This window comes from Podarcis erhardii (genome assembly GCF_964252035.2).
Source record: "Podarcis erhardii genome assembly, chromosome: 1".
Classification (NCBI taxonomy): domain Eukaryota; kingdom Metazoa; phylum Chordata; class Lepidosauria; order Squamata; family Lacertidae; genus Podarcis; species Podarcis erhardii.
This window is the reverse complement of record NC_138497.1, coordinates 24986820-25007959: the sequence shown is the minus strand read 5'-3', so window position 1 is coordinate 25007959 and position 21140 is coordinate 24986820. Positions and strand designations below refer to the sequence as shown.

Here is a 21140-nt window from a genome sequence, read left to right as displayed (position 1 = left end):
TCCATAGGCGTGATCTGCAGTTGTGAAACAGGATTCAGCAGAATTGTTCCTCATTAACCTAGCATAATCTCTCCGGGGGGGAGAAAGAATAGGAGCAGAATAGCCATGTGAATTGCTCCCCTGCTTAGTCAGCAGTAGCCAACACAATGCTTTCCAGATATTGTAGGACCACAAGTGCCAGGAGTCCTGGCCACCATGGTCAGTGGTCAGGGCAGATGGGAGTTGGCTACCCTTGCCCTTAGTCAACAGCTGGGACTGCCAGGGTAAAAAAAACAGGAGCTCCTGGCTCTGTGCATAGCTGCCATGTGTGGTGAATATAAGGGGATCAAGTTGGAGCATCATTGTTGATGAGGGGTAGCTCTTAGCTTGTTTTCAGGCTCTGCCCCACTAAACTCCTTGCTCTCAGCTCCTGACTCTAACCTCACAGCTGCCTATGGCTCAGATCTGACAGTTTAAAAAAAGGCAATTAATTGCTCAAAGGAGTGGGTTCCTCTCTGTTTTCCCCCATCCCCACAACACACACACACACACACCCTTTCAACAACAACAACAACAACAACAACAACAACAACAACAACAATAATATATTTATACCCCACCCATCTGGCTGTGTTTCTCCAGCCACTCTAGGCGGCTTCCAACAGAATATTAAAATACAATAGTCTATTAAGCATTAAAAGCTTAACTAAACAGGGCTCCCTTCAGATGTCTTCTAAAAGTCTGATAGTTGTTTTTCTCTTTGACATCTGGTGGGAGGGCGTTCCAAAGAGTGGGTGCCACTACTGAGAAGGCCCTCTGCCTGGTTCCCTTCTTGCAGGGAGGGAACCATCAGAAGGCCCTTGGCACTGGACCTCAGTGTCAGGGCAGAATGATGGGGGTGGAGACGCTCCTTCTGTTGACTTCTCCAGAGTCAAGAATTTCTCACAAGGAGCCTAATTTAGGGGTTGTGATCAATGTATTTCAGGCATCTCCAAGCTCAGCCCTCCACATGTTTTGGGACTACAGTTCCAATCATCCCTGACCACTGGTCCTGATAGCTAGGGATGGTGGGAGTTATGGTCCCAAAACATCTGGAGGGCCAAGTTGGGGGATGCCTGATATATCTTATGCACACTGGAACAAACCAGTATGACTTTTGTGAATACCCACTGAAGTCAACCCATTGAAGGAAACTACAGGCTTGACCATAGCCTATGGTTTGCTGTCTTCTGGCCCAAGTTGTGCTCTGTGCCAGCCTTTGCTAACCTGGTGCCCTCCAGTTGTTTTTGGACCACAAAAACTGGGGCTGATGGGAGTTGTAGTCCAAAATACCTGGAGAGCACCAGGTTGGTGGAGGCTATTCTATGCAGGGCCTCCCTGATAGACCCAGTATAAAGAGGAAGCCAATGCCAGAACAGTAATGCCCATCCATGCCAACAGATGCTACCTCCCAGGGGAAATTCATATGAGCCCGGTGGCATATTTATTGCTCACTGTTTTCCTGTAAATTGACACTGGGGCAACAGTGCCTGCTAGCATGGCGAACCCAAGAAGCAAGTAGAGTATTTTAGAGCATCTGAACAAGACCTTGCTGTTCTAAGAAGAAAAGAAAGAATGGCTTGCCAATCCAGAAGAGGCGTCCGCCAAAGGTCCAGGAATAGAAATTTATTCAAATGAACTGTAGAGATTAAGAAAGTGAGCAATGGCACACTCCAACAGAAAACAAAAAGACTGCTTCCATATCGCCTTACTGCACAACCCTGATCCATATTGAGCCCAAGGATCCTCTAGCCCAACACCCTGCAATGCAGGAATCTAAACTAAAGCATCCATGACAGATGGCCATCCAGCCAACCTCTGCTTCAAAACATCCTAGGAAGGAGAATCCACAACCTTCCAAGGGAGATCGTTCCACTGTTGAACAGCTCTTACTGTTTCTTACTGACCATGGCTACTTAGAAGTGCTACTGATTTCCATCAGGCTTACCCAAGGTAAGTGGGGTTAGGATTGCAGTCTTCATCACTAAATCAACACAACCCTTAAGTGTTTTGTCAAGGGCTTAACAGCCAGCACTTTACAAGACAGATGCTAATGTTCTAGTCATGCTCTCTTACCTAGAAGCCATTCCCCCACGTTCCAGATTTCTGGAAGCTCCTTGTGGTTATTTATCGGTGAGATAAAGGTGCTTGATACAGAATCAAAGGTGCGCTTTCCTCTTTTTTAATCATTATTTCATACTTATCAGACTGAACCTTGACAGCTGATGACAGAAAAAATCCCCGGAACAATTTCCTGCCTTTGGTGTAACTGCATTGCAGACTGAGCTATGGGGTGGGGAGGGGGGCCTTTATCTTCCACCATGGCAGAATTGCCATTATAGCAGTTGCAGAACACTGAAGAGAGGTTGTAAGAGAAACTGCTAAGGGAACAGCTGCATCCGTTTCCCTAAAGTGGATTCTCTAATGCAGTGCACAGAGTTGCTGACTTCAGCAACATTTCAGCAAGCTGCAGCAAACGCTGCTGGTGGTGTCGATGAATTTGGGGAGGGGGGGTGGAGCGGAAGCAGAGGCAAGCAGGCCAGAATAAAGGCATAAACTATGGTTGACATCAAATGTTGTTGACCAGCAACAGGGAGACATTTTGCTTCTTTGAGGCGACACTGGAATTGCTTTTCACTTTGATGCAACTTCAAAAGCAGCCCCTGCCTTCCGCTTGGTGAGTGCCTACTCTGCTCAGAGCACCACAACTCATAGAATCATAGAATCATAGAATCATAGAATCAGAGAGTTGGAAGAGACCACAAGGGCCATCGAGTCCAACCCCCTGCCAAGCAGGAAACACCATCAGAGCACTCCTGACATATGGTTGTCAAGCCTCTGCTTAAAGACCTCCAAAGAAGGAGACTCCACCACACTCCTTGGCAGCAAATTCCACTGTCGAACAGCTCTTACTGTCCTAATGTTTAGGTGGAATCTTTTTTCTTGTAGTTTGGAACCATTGCTCCGTGTCCGCTTCTCTGGAGCAGCAGAAAACAACCTTTCTCCCTCCTCTATGTGACATCCTTTTATATATTTGACCATGGCTATCATATCACCCCTTAACCTCCTCTTCTCCAGGCTAAACATGCCCAGCTCCCTTAGCCGTTCCTCATAAGGCATCGTTTCCAGGCCTTTGACCATTTTGGTTGCCCTCCTCTGGACACGTTCCAGTTTGTCAGTGTCCTTCTTGAACTGTGGTGCCCAGAACTGGACACAGTACTCCAGGTGTTGACCTTTAAGTCTGGGAAACCTTTTTCAGCCCAAAGGTCATGTTCCTTTGTAAGCAGCCTTCCTAAGGCTGCGTCCCAGTGGCGCGTGGAGTCCAAGGCAAAAGTAGATGGAGTACAGTGGTACCTCAGGTTAAGTACTTAATTCGTACTGGAGGTCCGTACTTAACCTGAAACTGTTCTTAACCTGAAGCACCACTTTAGCTAATAGGGCCTCCCGCTGCTGCTGCGCCGCCGGAGCATGATTTCTGTTCTCAACCTGAAGCAAAGTTCTTAACCTGAAGCACAATTTCTGGGTTAGCGGAGTTTGTAACCTGAAGCGTATGTAACCTGAAGCGTATGTAACCCGAGGTACCACTGTACTGCATGCCATGGGCCAAGCTTCACCTGCTTAACAGCAGCCTGAAGGGTTGACTCCACCTGCAACTGATCAGCCTGCGCAGAGGAGAAGGCACTGGTGAGAACCAGCTGGCTCTGGCCTTCTTCAACAGAGCTCTCAGCAGCAGTCAGATGCTGGAAACAATGCCTGTGGTCCCTGGCCCAACCTTGCTGCTTCCTGCTCTCCATCCAGACCATTGGCTCTGTGATCAACTGGATTCCCTGGCCTCTGGACTGTCTGACTTTGTATGCGAGTTCTGCTCTCAGGCAAGACTTCCTTGGAGACTCCTGCTTGCTCTGCAACAGCTCTTGGACGGGGCTAACACACTGCATTTGGCCAGTAGGATACATCTGAGCCACAGGAAGTCCAGGGTTTCTACACAGCTCCCAGCCACCCGACTCTCTCTAACCTCTGTCCAAGCATGCAAGGAAGCATTATCAGAATATGGGGATACATTCCAGTCATGCAAAAGCACTTGAGGAGGATACAGAGAAGGACCAGTGAGGGGTGAGGCTTGGGGACAGAGCTGTGGCCTAGGGAGAGGTGTAGCCTGGATGCTGGGCTCCCACAGAGCTTTTATTATAACCTTGATGCTTCATTCTTGTTATATATGGTGCTCAGGAGATCTTATGATGCCACATACCATGAGGAATGAAGCTTGGTTGTCATCCTAGAAGATCTTTTTCCAATAAAAAAAAACCCAAAACCCCAACAACCCTGAAACTGTCACATTAAAGCAATTCTGAAGTGGCAATTGTCAGATATTACCAGCTAGAGTCTAATAACATCATTCCTGATAGTCTTTGAAAAATCAACATTGTTCTATTCCATCAACCTATAATTGGAATCCAAGTAATTAATAGCTCTTAGGCCGAAGCAACTCCTAATCAGTTTGGAATTTAGTATAAAGAGTAAATTTTAAAAGCCTCTAATTTTGTAGATGTTGTGTTTGCTGCTTTTGTAGGAAACAGTCGTCCAGACAATGAAATAAAGCAGGGAAACCACTCTTCACAGCCAATTGTATGGCTGGTTCACAAGTGCGAAATTGAGCATTAAAAAGCATGTTTGATACGATGGGGTAAGAGCCAATTGTATGTTTAAATGCCATCAATTTGTTGATAGTCCTTTCATTTGATTATCATTAATACAGGCTAGTCTGGCTGGTGCTGAATAGAGTTGCAGTCCAACAAAATCTGAAGGGCATCAGTTTAGGGAAGGCTGACCCAGTTGATAAGGACCAGTTTGGATGCTACAGCAGCCTACCTGTCACATCAAGCATCTTCCATGAATCCGACACAGGCAAAAATGCAACACTGAGCTATGAAAGACAGTACGAACTTTCACTTGCCCCTACTGCAACCAAGGTCAGATTGCTCAGGGGTGGGAGTTTCACAAGTGCTCTGCACTAATGAGAGCACTGAAACTACAGGAAGGAGTCCCAAGGCTAGCTTTTCAGCACTGAACAAATTCCCACACAAAATCTCAGGGCTGAGATAAACATCACAGGCATGAGCAGCTGTCCTTTCTCCCTTCCCTTACACTGCACCTCTTTCCTGATTGGACAAGTTCTGCAAGTCTTGAAAAGAACCACGACACCCTGGAGAGCGCTCTGTGAAGACCTAAAACATTTTAGAGGGAATTGGGGGAGATTTCCTTTTAACCTTCAGGAAATGATATCTGCTGTCATTACATGAAGTTATTGTGCCTCTGATTTCTCTTGCACCACACCTCATTCCATGCATAGCTAAGGGCCAAATGGCACATCATGTTAAATGCACTGTCGCATTTAACTATAGTTTTAAGTTAGAGCCTGTGTGCAGTAGTGATTAGAGTTTTAGACTAGGACCTGGGAGGCCATCATCATCATCATCATCACCATCTTCATCATCATATTTAATTAATTAATTTGTATCCATTGATCTCAGGGCAATTTACAACATAAAAAAACAAGACAAAGAACACAAAATACATAATAAAAACAATAACAAAAAAACCCAATAACCCCACTCTCCTCCACCTGCTCCCACAAACACATTTAAAAGGGTGTTGGATGAAGCTCAGTGGGCCAGCAGCTCCCAGCCTAACCTAACAACAGGTTTGTTGTAGGGATTAAATGAGGAGTGACGGGAGAACCACCTTGAGAGAAAGGGATGGAAAATAAATTAAATAAATAAATAAATAGCAATTGCTGCCTGGTTGGGATGGAGGCTGATCATGAATCAGGACTCTGGATCCTGATCAAGACTCCCAACTCTGCCCTGATTCCAAGAAAAATCACACACACATTAAATGTCTACAATCAGTTCCTTTAACTCAACCTGTAGTTTGGAACCTAATCCTGTATATGGTCCAATCAGCACCTGCAAGCTGCCAAACAGTGTTTAGACAAGGCTGATGAGCAATATAGATTTCTGTCTGCTTGTCTTTATACTTAGCTCCTTCCAAATCTTCTCATTTGTTGCCTTCCTTCATTATAACTTTCTTAAGACCATGAGGGCAGCCTCGCTGGATCAAATCAACAGTCTATCAAACCCAGCAACCAGTTTCAAGCCAATCACATGCCTAGTATGAGAAACCCAAGTATAGGACACGAATACAGTTGCCCTCTCCTATTGTTGGTCTCAGGCAACTGGCCTTCACTGTCATGTTGCCATCATGTCTTATCCTCTGTGAATTTGTCTAACTGCCTTGAAGAGCTCTATATGGGACGTGGGTGGCGCTGTGGGTTAAACCACAGAGCCTAGGACTTGCCAATCAGAAGGTTGGCGGTTCGAATCCCCGCGACAGGGTGAGCTCCCATTGCTCAGTCCCTGCTCCTGCCAACCTAGGAGTTCGAAAGCACGTCAAAGTGCAAGTAGATAAATAGGTACTTCTCTGGCGGGAAGGTAAACGGCGTTTCCGTGCGCTGCTCTGGTTCGCCAGAAGCGGCTTCTTCATGCTGGCCACATGACCAGCTGTATGCCGGCTCCCTCGGCCAATAAAGCGAGATGAGCACCGCAACCCCAGAGTTGGTCACGACTGGACCTAATGGTCAGGGGTCTCTTTACCCATATATATATATATATTACACCATCTAAAGTTTTAAAGCCTCTGGATGAATATTTGGAGACTATGCAGTTCAAACAGCCTCTACTATTTGCAGATTCACGTTCAGTGTGAATAATCGTCATGTGAGCCATCTAAGGCAACAGGCAATGAACTAGCTTTGGCAACATCTGACACTGGTTGGAAATAAGTGAAAACACCAACTGGTCCATGACTGTCTGAATGAAGTAATGCCAGTTCATATGACTGAACTTATAGTACAAACACAGCAAATGAGGCTATGGGGGTTTTTTTATAAAAAAAAGTTATATTATTCAAGCATATTTATGTGCACTTAACAGGATAAAGTCACGCAACTACTTAATAATAATAATAATAATAATAATAATAATAATAATAATAATATATATCCCGCCCTCCCCAGCTCAGGGCGGCTAACACAAAATATAAATTACAATAAAATGTAATAGAAAAAAAACAACAGTTAATTAAAATATGGCTCAAAATACAGCTTAAAATGCAGCTTAAAATGCAGCCTCATTTTAGTAGTAGCCCATAAATCAAGACCATAACGGGAGGAAATATCAGATATTCACCTGAGTCAGCTATCCATGCTGGTCCTACATTGCTGGGCCAGCAAAAAAGCCAAGGGAAAATTTATATACCAAATCCCATATAAGGGGTCACAGTGAGTCTAATCCAAAGGCCAGGCAGAACAGCTTCATCTTGCAGGCCCTGTGGAAAGATGTCAAATCCCACAGGGCCCTGGTATCTTGTGACAGAGTGTTCCATCACATCGGGGCCAGTGCTGAAAAGGCCCTGGTCCTAGTTGAAACCAATCTAACCTCTTTGAGGCTTGGGACCTCCAAAGTGTTGTTATTTATGGACCTTAAGGTCCTCCACGGGGCATACCAGGAGAGGCGGTCCCATAGGTATGAGGGTCCCAGGCGGCATAGGGCTTTAAAGGTCAAAACCAGCACCTTAAGCCTAACCCTGTACTCCACTGGGAGCAAGTGCAGCTGGTAAAGCACTGAATGAATGTGATCCCGCAGCAAGGGCCCTGTAAGAAGCCTTGCCGTGGCATTCTGCACCCGCTGGAGTTTCTGGGTCAGCTTCAAGGGCAGTCCCACGTAGAGCGAGTTACAATAATCAAGCCTGGAAGTGACCGTCACATGGATCACTGTGGCCAGATCAGGGCGAGAAAGGTAAGGGACCAACTGCTTAATACAGCGGAGATGGAAAAATGGCACCTTTGCTGTGGCTGCAACCTGCACCTCCATAGAAAGGGAGGCATCAAAGGTTATATCCAAACTCTTGACAGAAGGCGCTGGCACTAATTGAGCCCCCGCAAGAGATGGGAGTTGCCCCCCCAACCCCATGTCGTCCCGACCCAGCCAGAGGACCTCTGTGTTCGAAGATTTTAACTTCAACCGGCTCCCACACAGCCATCCAGCCACAGCTTCCAAGCATCTGGTCAGTGTGTTCAGGGCCGAGTCAGGCCGGCCATCCACCAACAGATAAAGCTGGGTGTCATCAGCATATTGATGACAACCCAGCCCCAAACTCCGGACAATCTGGGCAAGGAGGCACATAAAGATATTGAAAAGCATCGGGGAAAGGACTGTGCCCTGCGGCACTCCACACACCAAGGAGTGCCGCAACGACAACTCCTTCCCTAGCGCCACTCTAGTTTAGAAGAAACACCCCAGAGTCCTTACCGCCATGAGCTCACCCTGGTTACATGTTCATGAAGAGCTTCAAAATGATGACATTTCCCTTTTCTGATTGTTGAAATAGTCACCAGATGTTCCATCCAAAACCCATGACATTTACCTTACCTTTCTGCCTGTGTCCAGTGTCTATTTAATAATAATAATAATACTAATAATAATAATAAATTTTATTTATATCCCGCCCTCCCCAGCCGAAGCCGGGCTCAGGGCGGCTAACAACACTAAAACAGTACAACATTATAAAACATTATAAAAATGAATTAAAATCAAAATTGATGGCAACCATAAACTAAAGTTTTGTAAAGATTGCCAAAGGAGGGAGTCAGGCTGCGCCCTGACCAAAGGCCAGGTGGAACAGCTCTGTCTTGCAGGCCCTGCGGAAAGATGTCAAGTCCTGTAGTGCCCTTGTCGTTTGTGACAGAGCGTTCCACCAGGTTGGAGCCGCAGCTGAAAAAGCCCTGGCTCTAGTTGAGGCCAGCCTAACCTCTCTGTGGCTTGGGACCTTCAAGGTGTATTTAGATCGCAAGCATGCGCAGAATGCCTCTAACACTTGCTCTGCTAGTTTCACTGTCCACTAGTTCCTTTCCCCACTTTCTTGCTCCAGCCTAATACACCAGTGTATCAGTACATTTCCACAAGACCCTGCAACCCTGATGTGCCTTTTTCCAATTTAGTCAAGTACAGTCAGTAATGTTTGCCACCTGTGAAAGTTTCCCTTCCCTGTTTCTGCCAGCAGCTATGAATAGTAATAACTTTGAAATCATTCAGATATCAGACTCCGCTATCTTAAATCAATAATGGGGGTCTCAGGGTCCCCATTTGTCACAAAAAGGTCACATTCCTGTCCTCTAAACCATGATTACACACATTGCCTTATGAATGCTTCAAGCCTTCTGAAACTTGATGAAACTTAGTGAATTGTGGGCTTAGAATTCTCCTTCGTTTCTTCCTCATGCAAGTGCTCCACACATCATACTCTACATAGGAACCATATATTGAAATGTTTGGTCATAGATAAGTGACCAAAATAAAAAGGATCAGCAAAAAATGAAGAGGCTTTAGCAATAGGTGCAGAAACATACAGAATGAATGTCTTACCAGGACTTCTGCACATCCATTACAGGGAATAATCAAAACACATTTCTTGAGTCCAATTCCATGTGTTCCTCTACTGTTTTAGGTAAGCACAATATTCAAGCAGCTTTGTTTAAATAACACGCTTCAATGTACTTTGCATCCCGAGATGTATGTTTGTTTAAAAGTATTTCTAAACAGCTTAATATTTTTTAAAAATCACCAAGCGCTATATACAAAAGACAGCCTAAAATCATTAAAGCTGTATCATAAAAACCGAGATACATTATGAAACACAGTTAAGAATTATAAAAACAGACAATAGCTGAAATTAAGTAATAACAGGGTTCAATTTTATGGGCCAGGGAAAGTCTGGGCAAAAAAGACCTATTTACAAATCACTTGAAGCAGCTAGTGCTTCCTGTAAATTTGAACTTTAAAACTGAGAATCATGTCATAAACATACTAAAATATCTCAGCGCTCAAGAGACATAGTACATTATGTTGTGTTGCATATTTCCAACCCTCTGAAAACAGGTGTTCCAGCAGGTGTTCTAGCTTGAAACGAAGGATTGAATCCTGAACTTAAGCACCACATTTCATTGCGATAGCCCAATGGTCAAGGAAGTTATTGAGTTACAAACAAGTAGAGTCCAGCATTTCTCAAGACTCCTCTTTTGTGCCTTTCCACTTAGGCAAGTGGTTCTCCCTTCAAACATATTGGATCCATAAAACTAACCTAATGCCAATTTTATTTATCATAAACTGGATACAGTGGAGTAATGGTTAAGATTTTTCATTCTACCTTTTTGTGCAAACCTATCACCACACCCTGCCCTCCCCCGCCACTCCCCCCCCCCAATCTCAGTCCTGCCCTCTTGGTTTTTGCCCATTCAGAACCCCATCAGACACAACAAGGCACAGCATCTTGACTTCTAAGCAAAGGAGGCACATACTGATCACACCTACAGAGAACATGTTTTGCAGCAACACAATGAATCTGCCATATCATGAGTACACATCAACCCACACAGAGCAGTTTATATGTGGCTTGGATTTCATGGGCAGTGCCCTTTGAGCAGCTTCTTGTTTATGCTGCTCCCCACTCCCCATATTATTATTTTTTTGGGGGGTGGGGGTTCCAGTCACTGCAATCAGAATAAAATCATTCACAAGGTTAATTTGTTTTTTCACCCCAAGGGCATTTCAGAAGGTGCCTTCGATATAAAGACAATTGATGGCAGCCATTCTTACATCCACCGTGAAAAGGATGGCAAAAGCTTGTCCAAATAACTCCAAAGTGTAACACCTGCAGCTTCCTGCTGAACCAAACATCAATTACATGACCTCTAAAGCTTTCTTTAAAAAAACACGTTTTCATGTTCCGCGCATTTATGGTGCAACTGAATCCGTCTTGTATGCTCTCTTTAAGGCACAGATTTAAATCCCCTCCCAATGGGGAATATAATTAAATTTCCTTCCTCACATTACTCTTCAAGGAGCACACAGGAAAATAAAGCATACCCACTTTTTTTAAGGTCTTGTTCCAGAGATCTCCTTATAGCAAACTGCATAGCTTCCTATTTATCTTCCTAGGAAAGAGAAGGGCTGAGTCAGTTCTTCGGGGATATGAACTCTGCGGCTGCAGCAAATCTCATTGTTTTATACCTGTTGCGTGAAACAGCAAGCAGGTCCTGTGGGGTTGTGTTGCTATAGTAGTGCTAATTGTTGCTTCACCACAACAAAGCATCTTTATAAGATTCACCCAACCCATTTTTGAGGGACAGCTCCATGCTTTCAGCAGGAAATGTAGAAAAAGAAGGTGAGGGGTCACGTCTAGCCCCATGACTGTGAAGTATGGAAAATCATGGAATCAGTTCCCGATCCTTTTCCACTAATATAGATTTCAATCACTCTGTTGCTGCTCTACTAAAGGACAGTGAGCAATACATGGACTTTGTCAAAGGGCTCCACCAAAGTCCCAGCTTTCTGCTACTATCATTACTCTTTTATTATTTATTTCATTAATGAATGACTTCCTGTGAAGTATTATCCTGGGAAAAAGTAGTATGTGGGGTGCCACAGGGTTCTGTCCTGGGCCCATTATTGCTCAATGTCTTCATAAAAGACTTGGATGAAGGGATTAAGGGGGGTGCTCATCCAATTTGTAGATGACACTATTTCTCAAGGACTGATTTGCTGAATGGTAGATATCTCTGACAAGAAAGGACATCTCATGGCAAGGAAGGTGTCGTTGTATTATGAGCTCCCCAAACTATAGAGTAGTCACCATGAATCTTGGAGGAAGTTAAAGTGGAAGCAGCTAACCATGATTTTTTCATTAGTCCCTCTGATATGCCAGTGACCTGAGCATCTTTTTGGGCTTCCAGGTGAATGTGTGGACCCCAACATTGCCTGTAACAAACTGTCAATTTAGTTGGCTCAATTGTGACAACCTGAATTGGTGGTTGCAATACTGAGGAACTACCGGCTGACTGGCTATTGATCGCAATGAGACCAATGTGGTTTGAATAAAGGCTTGGACAAGGCTTAGTTATATGTAGCTGCTGGAAAAATAAATCAACAACAATATTAGGCTAAATTATGACTGCTAGCATCATGAAGCAGTGTTGCCTTAGCACATCTTGTACATCTCTACAGGGAAATAAGTATATATGAGAGTATCTTCTAATTCACAGTAAATCAAGGCGTGTCCAATGGCATGTGATTTCTCACTCTCCCTCCTTCTGTAGAAGAGACACAAAAGTGCTTATTGGTGGCAATGCATGGAAATGAGAGACTATTCAGGGACTATCCATAAATCAATGAGTGGACCTCTCTCATCCATATGTGGCAACAGTATAAAGTGTGATATTTATCATTTAAACTGCAGCCCAGGATTAACACAGTTTAACCACCAACAGTTCCCAAGAGTCCTTCCCTGTCAACTAGCCTCAATATCACCCGTGAGTCTCTCTCTCTCTCTCTCTCTCTCTCTCCCTCTCTCACCCACACTTCTTATAATCAAGCTCTGGCTATTTTTTCTTTGTTTTAACTGACATTTACATTTTTTTTTAATAAAAAAACCAAACTATGCTTGATTGTAAACCCTCGCCAAGGCTTATTTATTTAGGTATTCTTTTATTTAACAAAATGTACATATTATTTATTTATCTTAGGTCAACAATTTGCATTCCACTTAATCACAGTCAGCTCTAAGCAGTGTACAGGAGAATTAATACGATAAGACAGAAAAAGAGTTATAACTATAAAATCAGTTTTTAACACCTGCCAGAATATACTGCTTTCTCAAATGAAAGACCTCTAAACAGTTTACAAAAGACAATCTAAGATTTTCCTTAAAAGCACCAAAGCACCAATAAAAGCGAATATTAAAAACAAATTACATTAAAATAGTTAAAATATAGAACAAAACCAGTCATTTAAAAGTTATTATACTTACTGAAATCACGTTAAAATTGTATGCTAAAATTACATGCCTCCTAAAATTACAAACCTAGGTAGGCAAGCTGGGGGGGCCGGGAGTTGTTCCATCTTCTACATACAGCACTTGGCACTGATGTTGTTCAGAAGTGATAAATCTTGTCCAGGCTAAGGGCCACATTTCCTTCTGGGCAACTTTCCAGGGGCCACATGCTGGTGGCAGGCAAGGTCAGATTTCCTACACACAATTACACATAATGGGGAAAGTGTTTTGGGTGAATATGGCAGGTCTCCACAATTCATTGGAATCCTGTTTTGGTTTTGTATGCTTGGTCATTTATGGTACAGTATCTCTGCTGCCTCACTGCCCTCTCTTCTTTCTTAGGCCACACATTCTCCTCAAATTCTTCACACAGTAGTTTCACTGGGTGGTTTTGTGTTTTGGAGGGGGTTGGGGTTTTTTTTGAGAATCTGAGAATTTCTGCCCCAGCTAAAGAAATTTAAGGGTCGGTGGGTGGGTGTGTAGTTTCTCATAAGCTATAGTCCTCTGTGGAGATGTGTCAGGTTCCATTTAAGGCTGTCTATATCTTGTATCTCAAAAAGCCTGTCAAAAGCAAAAGGCAATACATCATAAAGATCCAAGCTCAGTTGGTGAGAAGCTCTAGAGGTGTTCAGATCTCACAAAGTTCTCTTTTAAGGCTGAAGAGCTTGCGCACATTCTCCCCAACAAAGACAGGCCCAAATGACTAGTGTTACCGTGGCAACTGTGGAGAGCTTGCGCTCTCTCTCAGGCTACACAACTATAACACTACAGAAGTTCAAAACACTGAGCCGCGGATAAGCACCGTAAAATTAGTCCCGCAAAGTTTGCTAATGATTCTCCAGCATCTCTGCCAATCTATCTAGTTTTTCCTCATTACTTCATCATCTTACGCTCCTACTGATTCCATTCAAGTGAATTGAGCAGCTCTGCAATTACTATCAACGCTTGTCTTATACATGGTGCTCTCGGGGCCATTTCACTTATCACTCAGAGCTTGTGTGTTCAACAGGGAGCACAACAGAACTTGCCATTTCTAAGTTTCACAAGTTCCAAACCTACATAGTACAGTGGTACCTCGGGTTAAGTACTTAATTCGTTCCGGAGGCCCGTACTTAACCTGAAACTGTTCTTAACCTGAAGCACCACTTTAGCTAATGGGGCCTCCTGCTGCCGCCGCACAGCCAGAGCACGAATTCTGTTCTTATCCTAAAGCAAAGTTCTTAACCTGAAGCATTATTTCTGGCTTAGTGGAGTGTGTAACTTGAAGTGTATGTAACCTGAAGCATATGTAACCCGAGGTACCACTGTACATTGTTCACACTTGTGCGAAGAAAGCAGGAAACAAAGCTGTGTTTGGAACAGTCCTAGGTCCTTCCATGAGAATGGTTGAGTTCCCCCCTGGGTATAGATTCAATCTGTCAACAACTACTTTGCAGAGTGATAATTCGAACAAATGGGAGTTATTGTCTCAATGACAGCTACCGAGTGTAAGAGTTTGAAATATTGGATATATTTGTGGATTAAAAACTTCAAGCAAACATCATTCATCACATTAAAAGCTAGGGTGATCGGAACTCACCCCAGGAGTCAGGCACACATTTAGTCACTTGCCAATCACAAGGCACACATCTTAAGAGACATTTCACAACACATACACTCAGAAAAGTAATGTAGGTAGAAATCCAGAGAACTGGCAGACTTTTGAAGTTGTTTTTAGCACTGTAGTTACCTTGCAATGCATGCAATCCATGTCAGACATGAAATCACTTAACAGTTGGCTATTATGTTTATCATTGCCCACCCCCCATTCTTCAGATAATGATTATTACCCCACAGTTTATAGCCATGAACACTAAAATGCACATAAACAAACAAATAAGCAATCTGCCAGACCTCTTAGATTGGATTCAGGGTCAGGGTCAGAGTATTCTTCCAAATACTCATCCAATCTCTCACATATAAGTGATCATGAAGTTTGAAATTCTAAGTATCTATCTTAGTAATTGTGCAAGGTTACGGTACCAAGTGATACCATCCCCCACATTTTGTCATATAATGTACTTATTTACCATATTTCTATACCGCTTTTCAGCCATAATGTTCTGTGAACAGTCCTGAGATTTCCGGGTATCGGGCAGTATATAAATTAATAAATAATAATAATAATAATGGTTCTCAAAGCAATTCACATTTTTAAAAAACAACAGACTGATAGGTGGATGATACTGCCCATCACAGGTCCAGAATACCAGTTCCTTTCAATGGTATTAAGGAAACTATATTATATGACCCCTACCTCAATATAAGGCATTAAAATACATTGTGAATAAGTCATTCAGTAATTCAGGCATTCCCCCCACCTTAAAAAAAAGGATAAACCAATGGAGTTGTGTGTTGAAAGTTTCCTATTGGTTTCATTTGTTTATTTTATTAATTCTTTGAGTGAAATCCAGGATTTTCCTTCTGTTCACAGAAGGGACTGATATCTAGCAGCCTTCCACTTCTGGAGGAAGGACAGCAGGGCTGGCTCAAGACATTTTGGCACCTGAGGCTGACCCCAAAATGGTGCTCCTGTCTGCACCAAAGAAGGTATCAGGGAAGCTCTTCATCAGAAACAAGGAGAGATCAACATTGAGATCTGCTGCCCCAGTGGAATCTGCCGCCTGAGATCGCCTCACCTTGCCTCAAGAGAGGCTGACCCTGAAGTAGACAGCAGCAATTTTCTCCAATTCACCTTTGCCTGTCACACTCTATTCCAGAGGGTCACTCACTGCCTCACTCCAGCAGTTTTTTTAGTGGGCAGAGATGGCTACAAATTGAAGAAGGAACTGCCAAAAACTGCCTCCTCACCCACACCCTTCCTCCTTTGGGAGCATCTCATGAGCAGAGTTCTTCTCATGGGAACTCTGGATCCAACCCTTTGTACATTGAATTATCTTTGATGCTCTCAAGGCAAATGTGTAATGGAGAGATAGGTCAACTGCATTGTTTTAATGCAAGCTAGGAGCATTTGCAAAGAATGTGTTTGCTATGAGAAGGAAACTGCACATTGAAATCAAGCCACCAGAACCTTCTGACAGCAAATCGTCCAATAATGACATCTAGACAGGACCATGTGCTCAAGAGATCTCATATTCCCAGATCCTGCTATGCTCACAATCTGGGGAGAAGGGGTGCCCCCTGCTGATTTGTCAGAAAAGAAGGATAGGTTACCAGTGGCAGCTTGGAACTTTCAGTCTGAATTGGCCCATGTTTTCAACTAGAGGGATCCCTAGTGGAGAAAACAGAGGGTATAATTCAAGATAATGTAGTTATTATTTTTATTTACTAATTACAATTATATTCTGCCTTTCCTTCATTGAGCTTAAAGAAATCTAATTTCTAATTTTATCCTCACAACAACACTGTGAGGTAGGTGTCTGGCCCCCAATCACCCATTCATATTCAAGTGGAAATTTGAATCTGTGTCTCCCCAGACTTAATTCAGCAATCTAAGCTCTATACCATGCTGACTCTCAAGAGTACTGAGATATATGAATACAATACCATACTATTACTATATGAACATAAGTTGTTGTTGTTGTTGTTGTTGTTACTATTATTATTCATTTGCTAATAATGAAAATAACAACCTTAATATTTATAGCCCACCTTTTCTCCCATTGTGGAATCTGAGGTGGCAAACATGTCTCCCAGGCAGTCTCCCATCCAGCTACTGACCATACTCAGACCTGCTTAGCATCAGCAAAATGGCGCCATCATCTCCTTTCACACCATGCACAGTTCCAGGTCACAGAACCACTGCTCTAATGCCCTACAAATTCACTTCAGGCGCATTGTGGTCATCATGGGTGAGACTGAGGGTGACAAACAGGTGGTAAGGACCCAAGGCACTGAACTGGCTGAGGTGGCAGCAGACCTTTCAATCTCACAACAGCACTCTTGGGCAAACATATAGAAAAGTGGGTCCCATGATATTAAAAGTACAGCCAAAGTTGTTCTAGCCCTAGTGTCTGCAACATAGCTGAAGTTTAATCTATCCTTCTACTTGGCGTTACTTTATGACTAATATGTGATGTCAGCACAGTAGCACATCACCCAGGAGAAACAAATCCCAGCATTTGAACTAACTGGCTGGCTGTCACTTGAAGATTTGAACATCTCAGGCCAATTGGTGAACTGGAGCCAGCCACCTGTTGGGAACGAAGAATCACGTCCTTCACAGCTGATTAAATATCTGGCTCTGGCCACATGCATAAGCACCACTGCCCATTCTCACCACAGTAATCATGCAATGCCCAATTTATTTATTTTTAGACTGGAGAAACATCAAACTTTTTAATAATAAAAAAATGAATCGCATGACAGCCATTCTCCCAGCTGTCACACAATAAAGATTTCAGAATCGTCATCATTTTCATGATGGCAATAAATCATTCTCTGAAAGGTAGAGGCAAGCACACTTCTTCTGCACGTATCCTTGGTGAAATCCAAGTGTCTGGGATATTTCCATAATCCAGTTGTCATGCTATTAAAGACATAGCCATGCATGAAGTCAGCACTGAATTGGATATTTCTCCCCAGTACATGCACATTTTAGAGCACAAAGAATGAGGTGAGCAGGGAAAGGAAGGAGCTGAACCAAGTCCTTTGGAAAACATGCATCACCAACACTGAACTATTAGAATATTTCTATTCAAGTTTATGGACATGCATTTTCAACTGGTTCCAAAACCTAAACGGATCCTTACACCCAGATAAATATGTACCACACTCCCGAGAAGAAGAATAAACCAAAAGGATGCTACTGGGCATTTATTTCACAATCAATACATGCTACAGATTGCTGGAAACAAGCATTTGTGTGTACCCCGTCTCTAAACAACTCCGACTGTTGTACAGAAAGCCACAGCAGTGACACGTACGCGAGCCTTGTGTGCTATACCATCACCCACCCAAACAGTCTTCTCACAACACAGCCTCCGCTTAAACACAGAGTTAATCCACCCACCCACCAAGGCAGGAGTGCTAACTCAGTTGTTAACAGGGTGACGACCCAACAGCTGAAGGTCTTGTCAAGCTTTGTTATTTACCATGCCTTTATGACTGCAATCCCAATAGGAGTCTTACCGCATTCACTTTTTATCCCACCCACCAAGCTGCTAAGAGACATTTGACATTGAGGGCACCAAAGTGGACGGCGGATGCTCACTCTCAGCCTCCACCGCCCCTTTTACGGGAGACAATGATCCCCAGAAGCAACAAAGGAATCTCGCAAACAAAATATAAGGATCTCCAGGACCTTATCCAACCAAGACAAGTTTTCATCCAGAAGACTAAAATAGTGTACAGGGGGGAGGGTGATAATTGGAGAGTGGGGGAGCGAGAAGCAACATCACGTTTGCTTTTCTGGCTCTTGGGTTTTGTTTTGTTTTTCAGTTGGACAAGTTTCTCTCCCTCCCACTCTGCACTCCAGAAAGATCATAGCAATGTTGACCATCTTCCAAGACGGGAGTCAGCAGGGAGAGGAGGGTCAATAACAAAGCCTCCGGTCTAAATCACAGCCAAAGCCGCCTCCTTTCTCCCATTCATTAGGTAGGAGGAATAACAATCCCAGTTAGGAAGATGGGCAACAAAGATAATTTAAAACACAAACAAAAAAACAAGTGAGAAAGCAACACCAACCTTGAGGATCCCAGTTCACCTGTTTCCTTGGAGTCTCAATTGGAAATTTCATCGCTTCCTTTGCACCAGGATGGGGAAAAGGCTAAATGAAATCCTAACCTTTAGCTGGCTCGGTGCTGCAACCAAACAAACAAATTAATTTCAGATCAGGGGGAGTCTGCGCCGTTGGGAGTGTGTGTGTAAGGAGGGAGAGAGAACTAGTGGTTGCCAGGCAAAGATAAGCTACACGTGAAAACAAGGCAGAGTGGGCTTTGCACTGGAGAGCAAGTGGCAAAGGAAGCAGCCGTGGAATGAGCTTTGGTACAATTTGAGAGGGAGTCGAAATCGCCTGCTGGAGAAAGGAGGAAGTCAGATCCAAGGCGCTGCCTGGTTTTATACGCGCTCCAGCAGCAGTTGGCTGGTCTTCTCACCCGTCCCTTTTTTTTTTTGCAGATGCTCCTTTGGGCGCTGCTGAGCTTGCCCACTGCAGCATTACACGCTGGGCTGGCGCACACGTGAATGCATCGTCCAGCCAGATGCAGATCTCAGGCTGCCAGGGAATCTCGCCAGCCAGTCACTCAGTCAAGCCTCGCCTGAGAGCCAGACAGCCACTGCCGCTGCTTCCGCCTTGCGAATGCATTTGGAGAAGGCGTTCAAGCAACCCATCACCGTTCCTGCACCGCCACCAAACTCAGCAGCCACCGAGGGGCGAGCCCAGCTCGAGATGTGCGCGTGGCAGCGGGAGGGGGGGGGGGAAGAAAAGACACCAGGAGAAAGCAGACGATGAAGAGAGGAGGGGGAAAAAGTCACCCACTGCTGGCTGGTGGGAGCTGCAGCCGCATGGCTGGTGGGAGGGTGGGGGAGATCATCCCATCTGAATGCAGCAACAGCAAGCGGCGGCGGCGGCGGCGGCGGCAGGAGGCGCAAGCTAGACGGAGAAGGAAGCGCAGACTCTCCTCGAACAGCTGATCTCAAACTTCAGTGGGGGCACCTTGCCTTGGAAGAGGGGTGTGTGTGCTCCGAGGGAGGGGTGGGGAAGAGAGGGGGGATCGGCTATACGTGGTAGGGAAAGGGGGCGGGGGTTGGGCTCCGGGTGGGGTGGGGGCGCGGGTGGGGGCTGGCTACTTACTGGCTCCCTTCCTCGCCTGGAGGAGGAGATTGCAATGCAGTGTTGTTAGGTGGAGTTTTGCAGCGGATGCGCGCTTGGCTGGGTAGTAGGAGCGGCGGAGGCGGCAGGAGCACATGGCTGGGGGGGGGGGGCGAGCCAACAAGAGCTGCAGAGGGAGCCCCTGCAAAAGGAAAAGAGGCAACATTGGGGCGGGGGAGGGAGAGCGAACTGGCGGGAGAAGTTTTGCCAGGCACCACGAGGGAGCCAGCGAGGCGGGTGCTTTTGGATCGCGCCAAGGACTTCCCCCGTTGGCGCAAAAAGGCGAGTCCAACGCTGAGCGCTGGCGAAGCAGCTGTGCGTGGGAAACGTCGCCGGGTTCAGTCTCCAAGCAGGCCTTGGAAGGACTCCCACCCTGAAACTCTGTAGAGCCGTGGTCACATACCCTCCAACAATTCTCTGATGAAAATAGAGACGTCCTAAGAGAAAGCGGGAGATTTCAGGATCAAATCAGAAACCAGGACGGCTTCTGTAAATCCCGGGTTGTCCCTGGAAAATAAGGAAACTTGGAGGGTCTGTGAAGCTTAGGTTCCTGGATTGCAGTCGAGGGACCCAGGAGTTTCAGCTCCGTGGGTGCCCACGTTATAAATATTCATTTTGTTTTTAATTGTCTTTTTATTGCTTTTTTTATATCTCTGATGGCATTTTATCGCGTTACGACTTGAATCCCATAGAGTCCCATTAAAAGCCTACAACATCTAGCACAGTGCATTACCATTGCTACGGCAAGCAGAAATATCATTAAGCGGTCAGCCAAGGCCCACAGCAATTTTCTAGTGGTCCGTGGAGGGAAACGTTGGGGTGGAGACAATACTGAGTTAGATGGAGCAGTTTGAGCATCATCAATGTCATGGTCTGGCTGGGTGCAGAGGAGTGGTGGGAGGCGCCAATTGGGGAACCCCCCCAGGGGAAGAAGGCTCAGAGCTAGGGGGTTGGTGGTGGGGCTACAGTGAGAGTTCAGAAGAAGCAAAGTTGGGGGAGGAAGTGTGGGAAGCTGAAGAGGCAACAGGGTTTAGTGAGCGGGAAGAGGCTGTGGCAGAGGGCAGTCCAGACTGGGAGGCAGGAGAGGAGGAGGGCCAGGAGACAGAGTCCACCTGCTGCTGCGACCAACTACCCTTTTTCCTGGTGTCCCAGACACACAGAGAAATGAAGAGAATGGAGCAACAGAGACAAGAGGATGAAGCTTTAGGCTGCTGCAGGTGGGAGGTTGAGGACCTTTAGTCCTTGCCACTGCTGCATTGGGGTAAGACCTACTGGGAAGAGTTGCTGTGATCACTAAGCCTGTGCTGTTTGGTTCCTTTTAATAAAGAGTTAACTGCACTGACCCCGGGTGTTTTATTTCTGACCT

The 21140-nt window shown here is 44.9% G+C and overlaps 1 protein-coding gene and 1 long non-coding RNA gene across 3 annotated transcripts in view; both read right to left on the bottom strand.

Annotated features, from left to right (window-relative positions):
• Nucleotides 1–19848, bottom strand: part of KCNK10 (potassium two pore domain channel subfamily K member 10) — an 84629-nt gene extending 64781 nt beyond the window's left edge. The window contains exons 1-2 of one of the 2 annotated variants that reach the window (XM_081862178.1): nt 19757–19848; nt 18649–18764 (exon numbers count right to left, since the gene is read on the bottom strand). In XM_081862178.1, the coding sequence (XP_081718304.1) occupies nt 18649–18700 (52 nt within the window). In that variant the 5' untranslated portion in view covers nt 18701–18764; nt 19757–19848. Of the gene's footprint in view, nt 1–18648; nt 19378–19756 lie in introns of those variants that run through there. The other variant, XM_081862177.1, reaches the window with a different exon arrangement.
• On the bottom strand, nt 16076–16979 carry LOC309345029. Its single transcript, XR_014157975.1, has 2 exons — nt 16615–16979; nt 16076–16234 (listed from the first exon to the last, which is right to left on the bottom strand). It is a non-coding gene; the product is annotated as an uncharacterized lncRNA (long non-coding RNA).
• Nucleotides 19849–21140: the final 1292 nt, after the last annotated feature.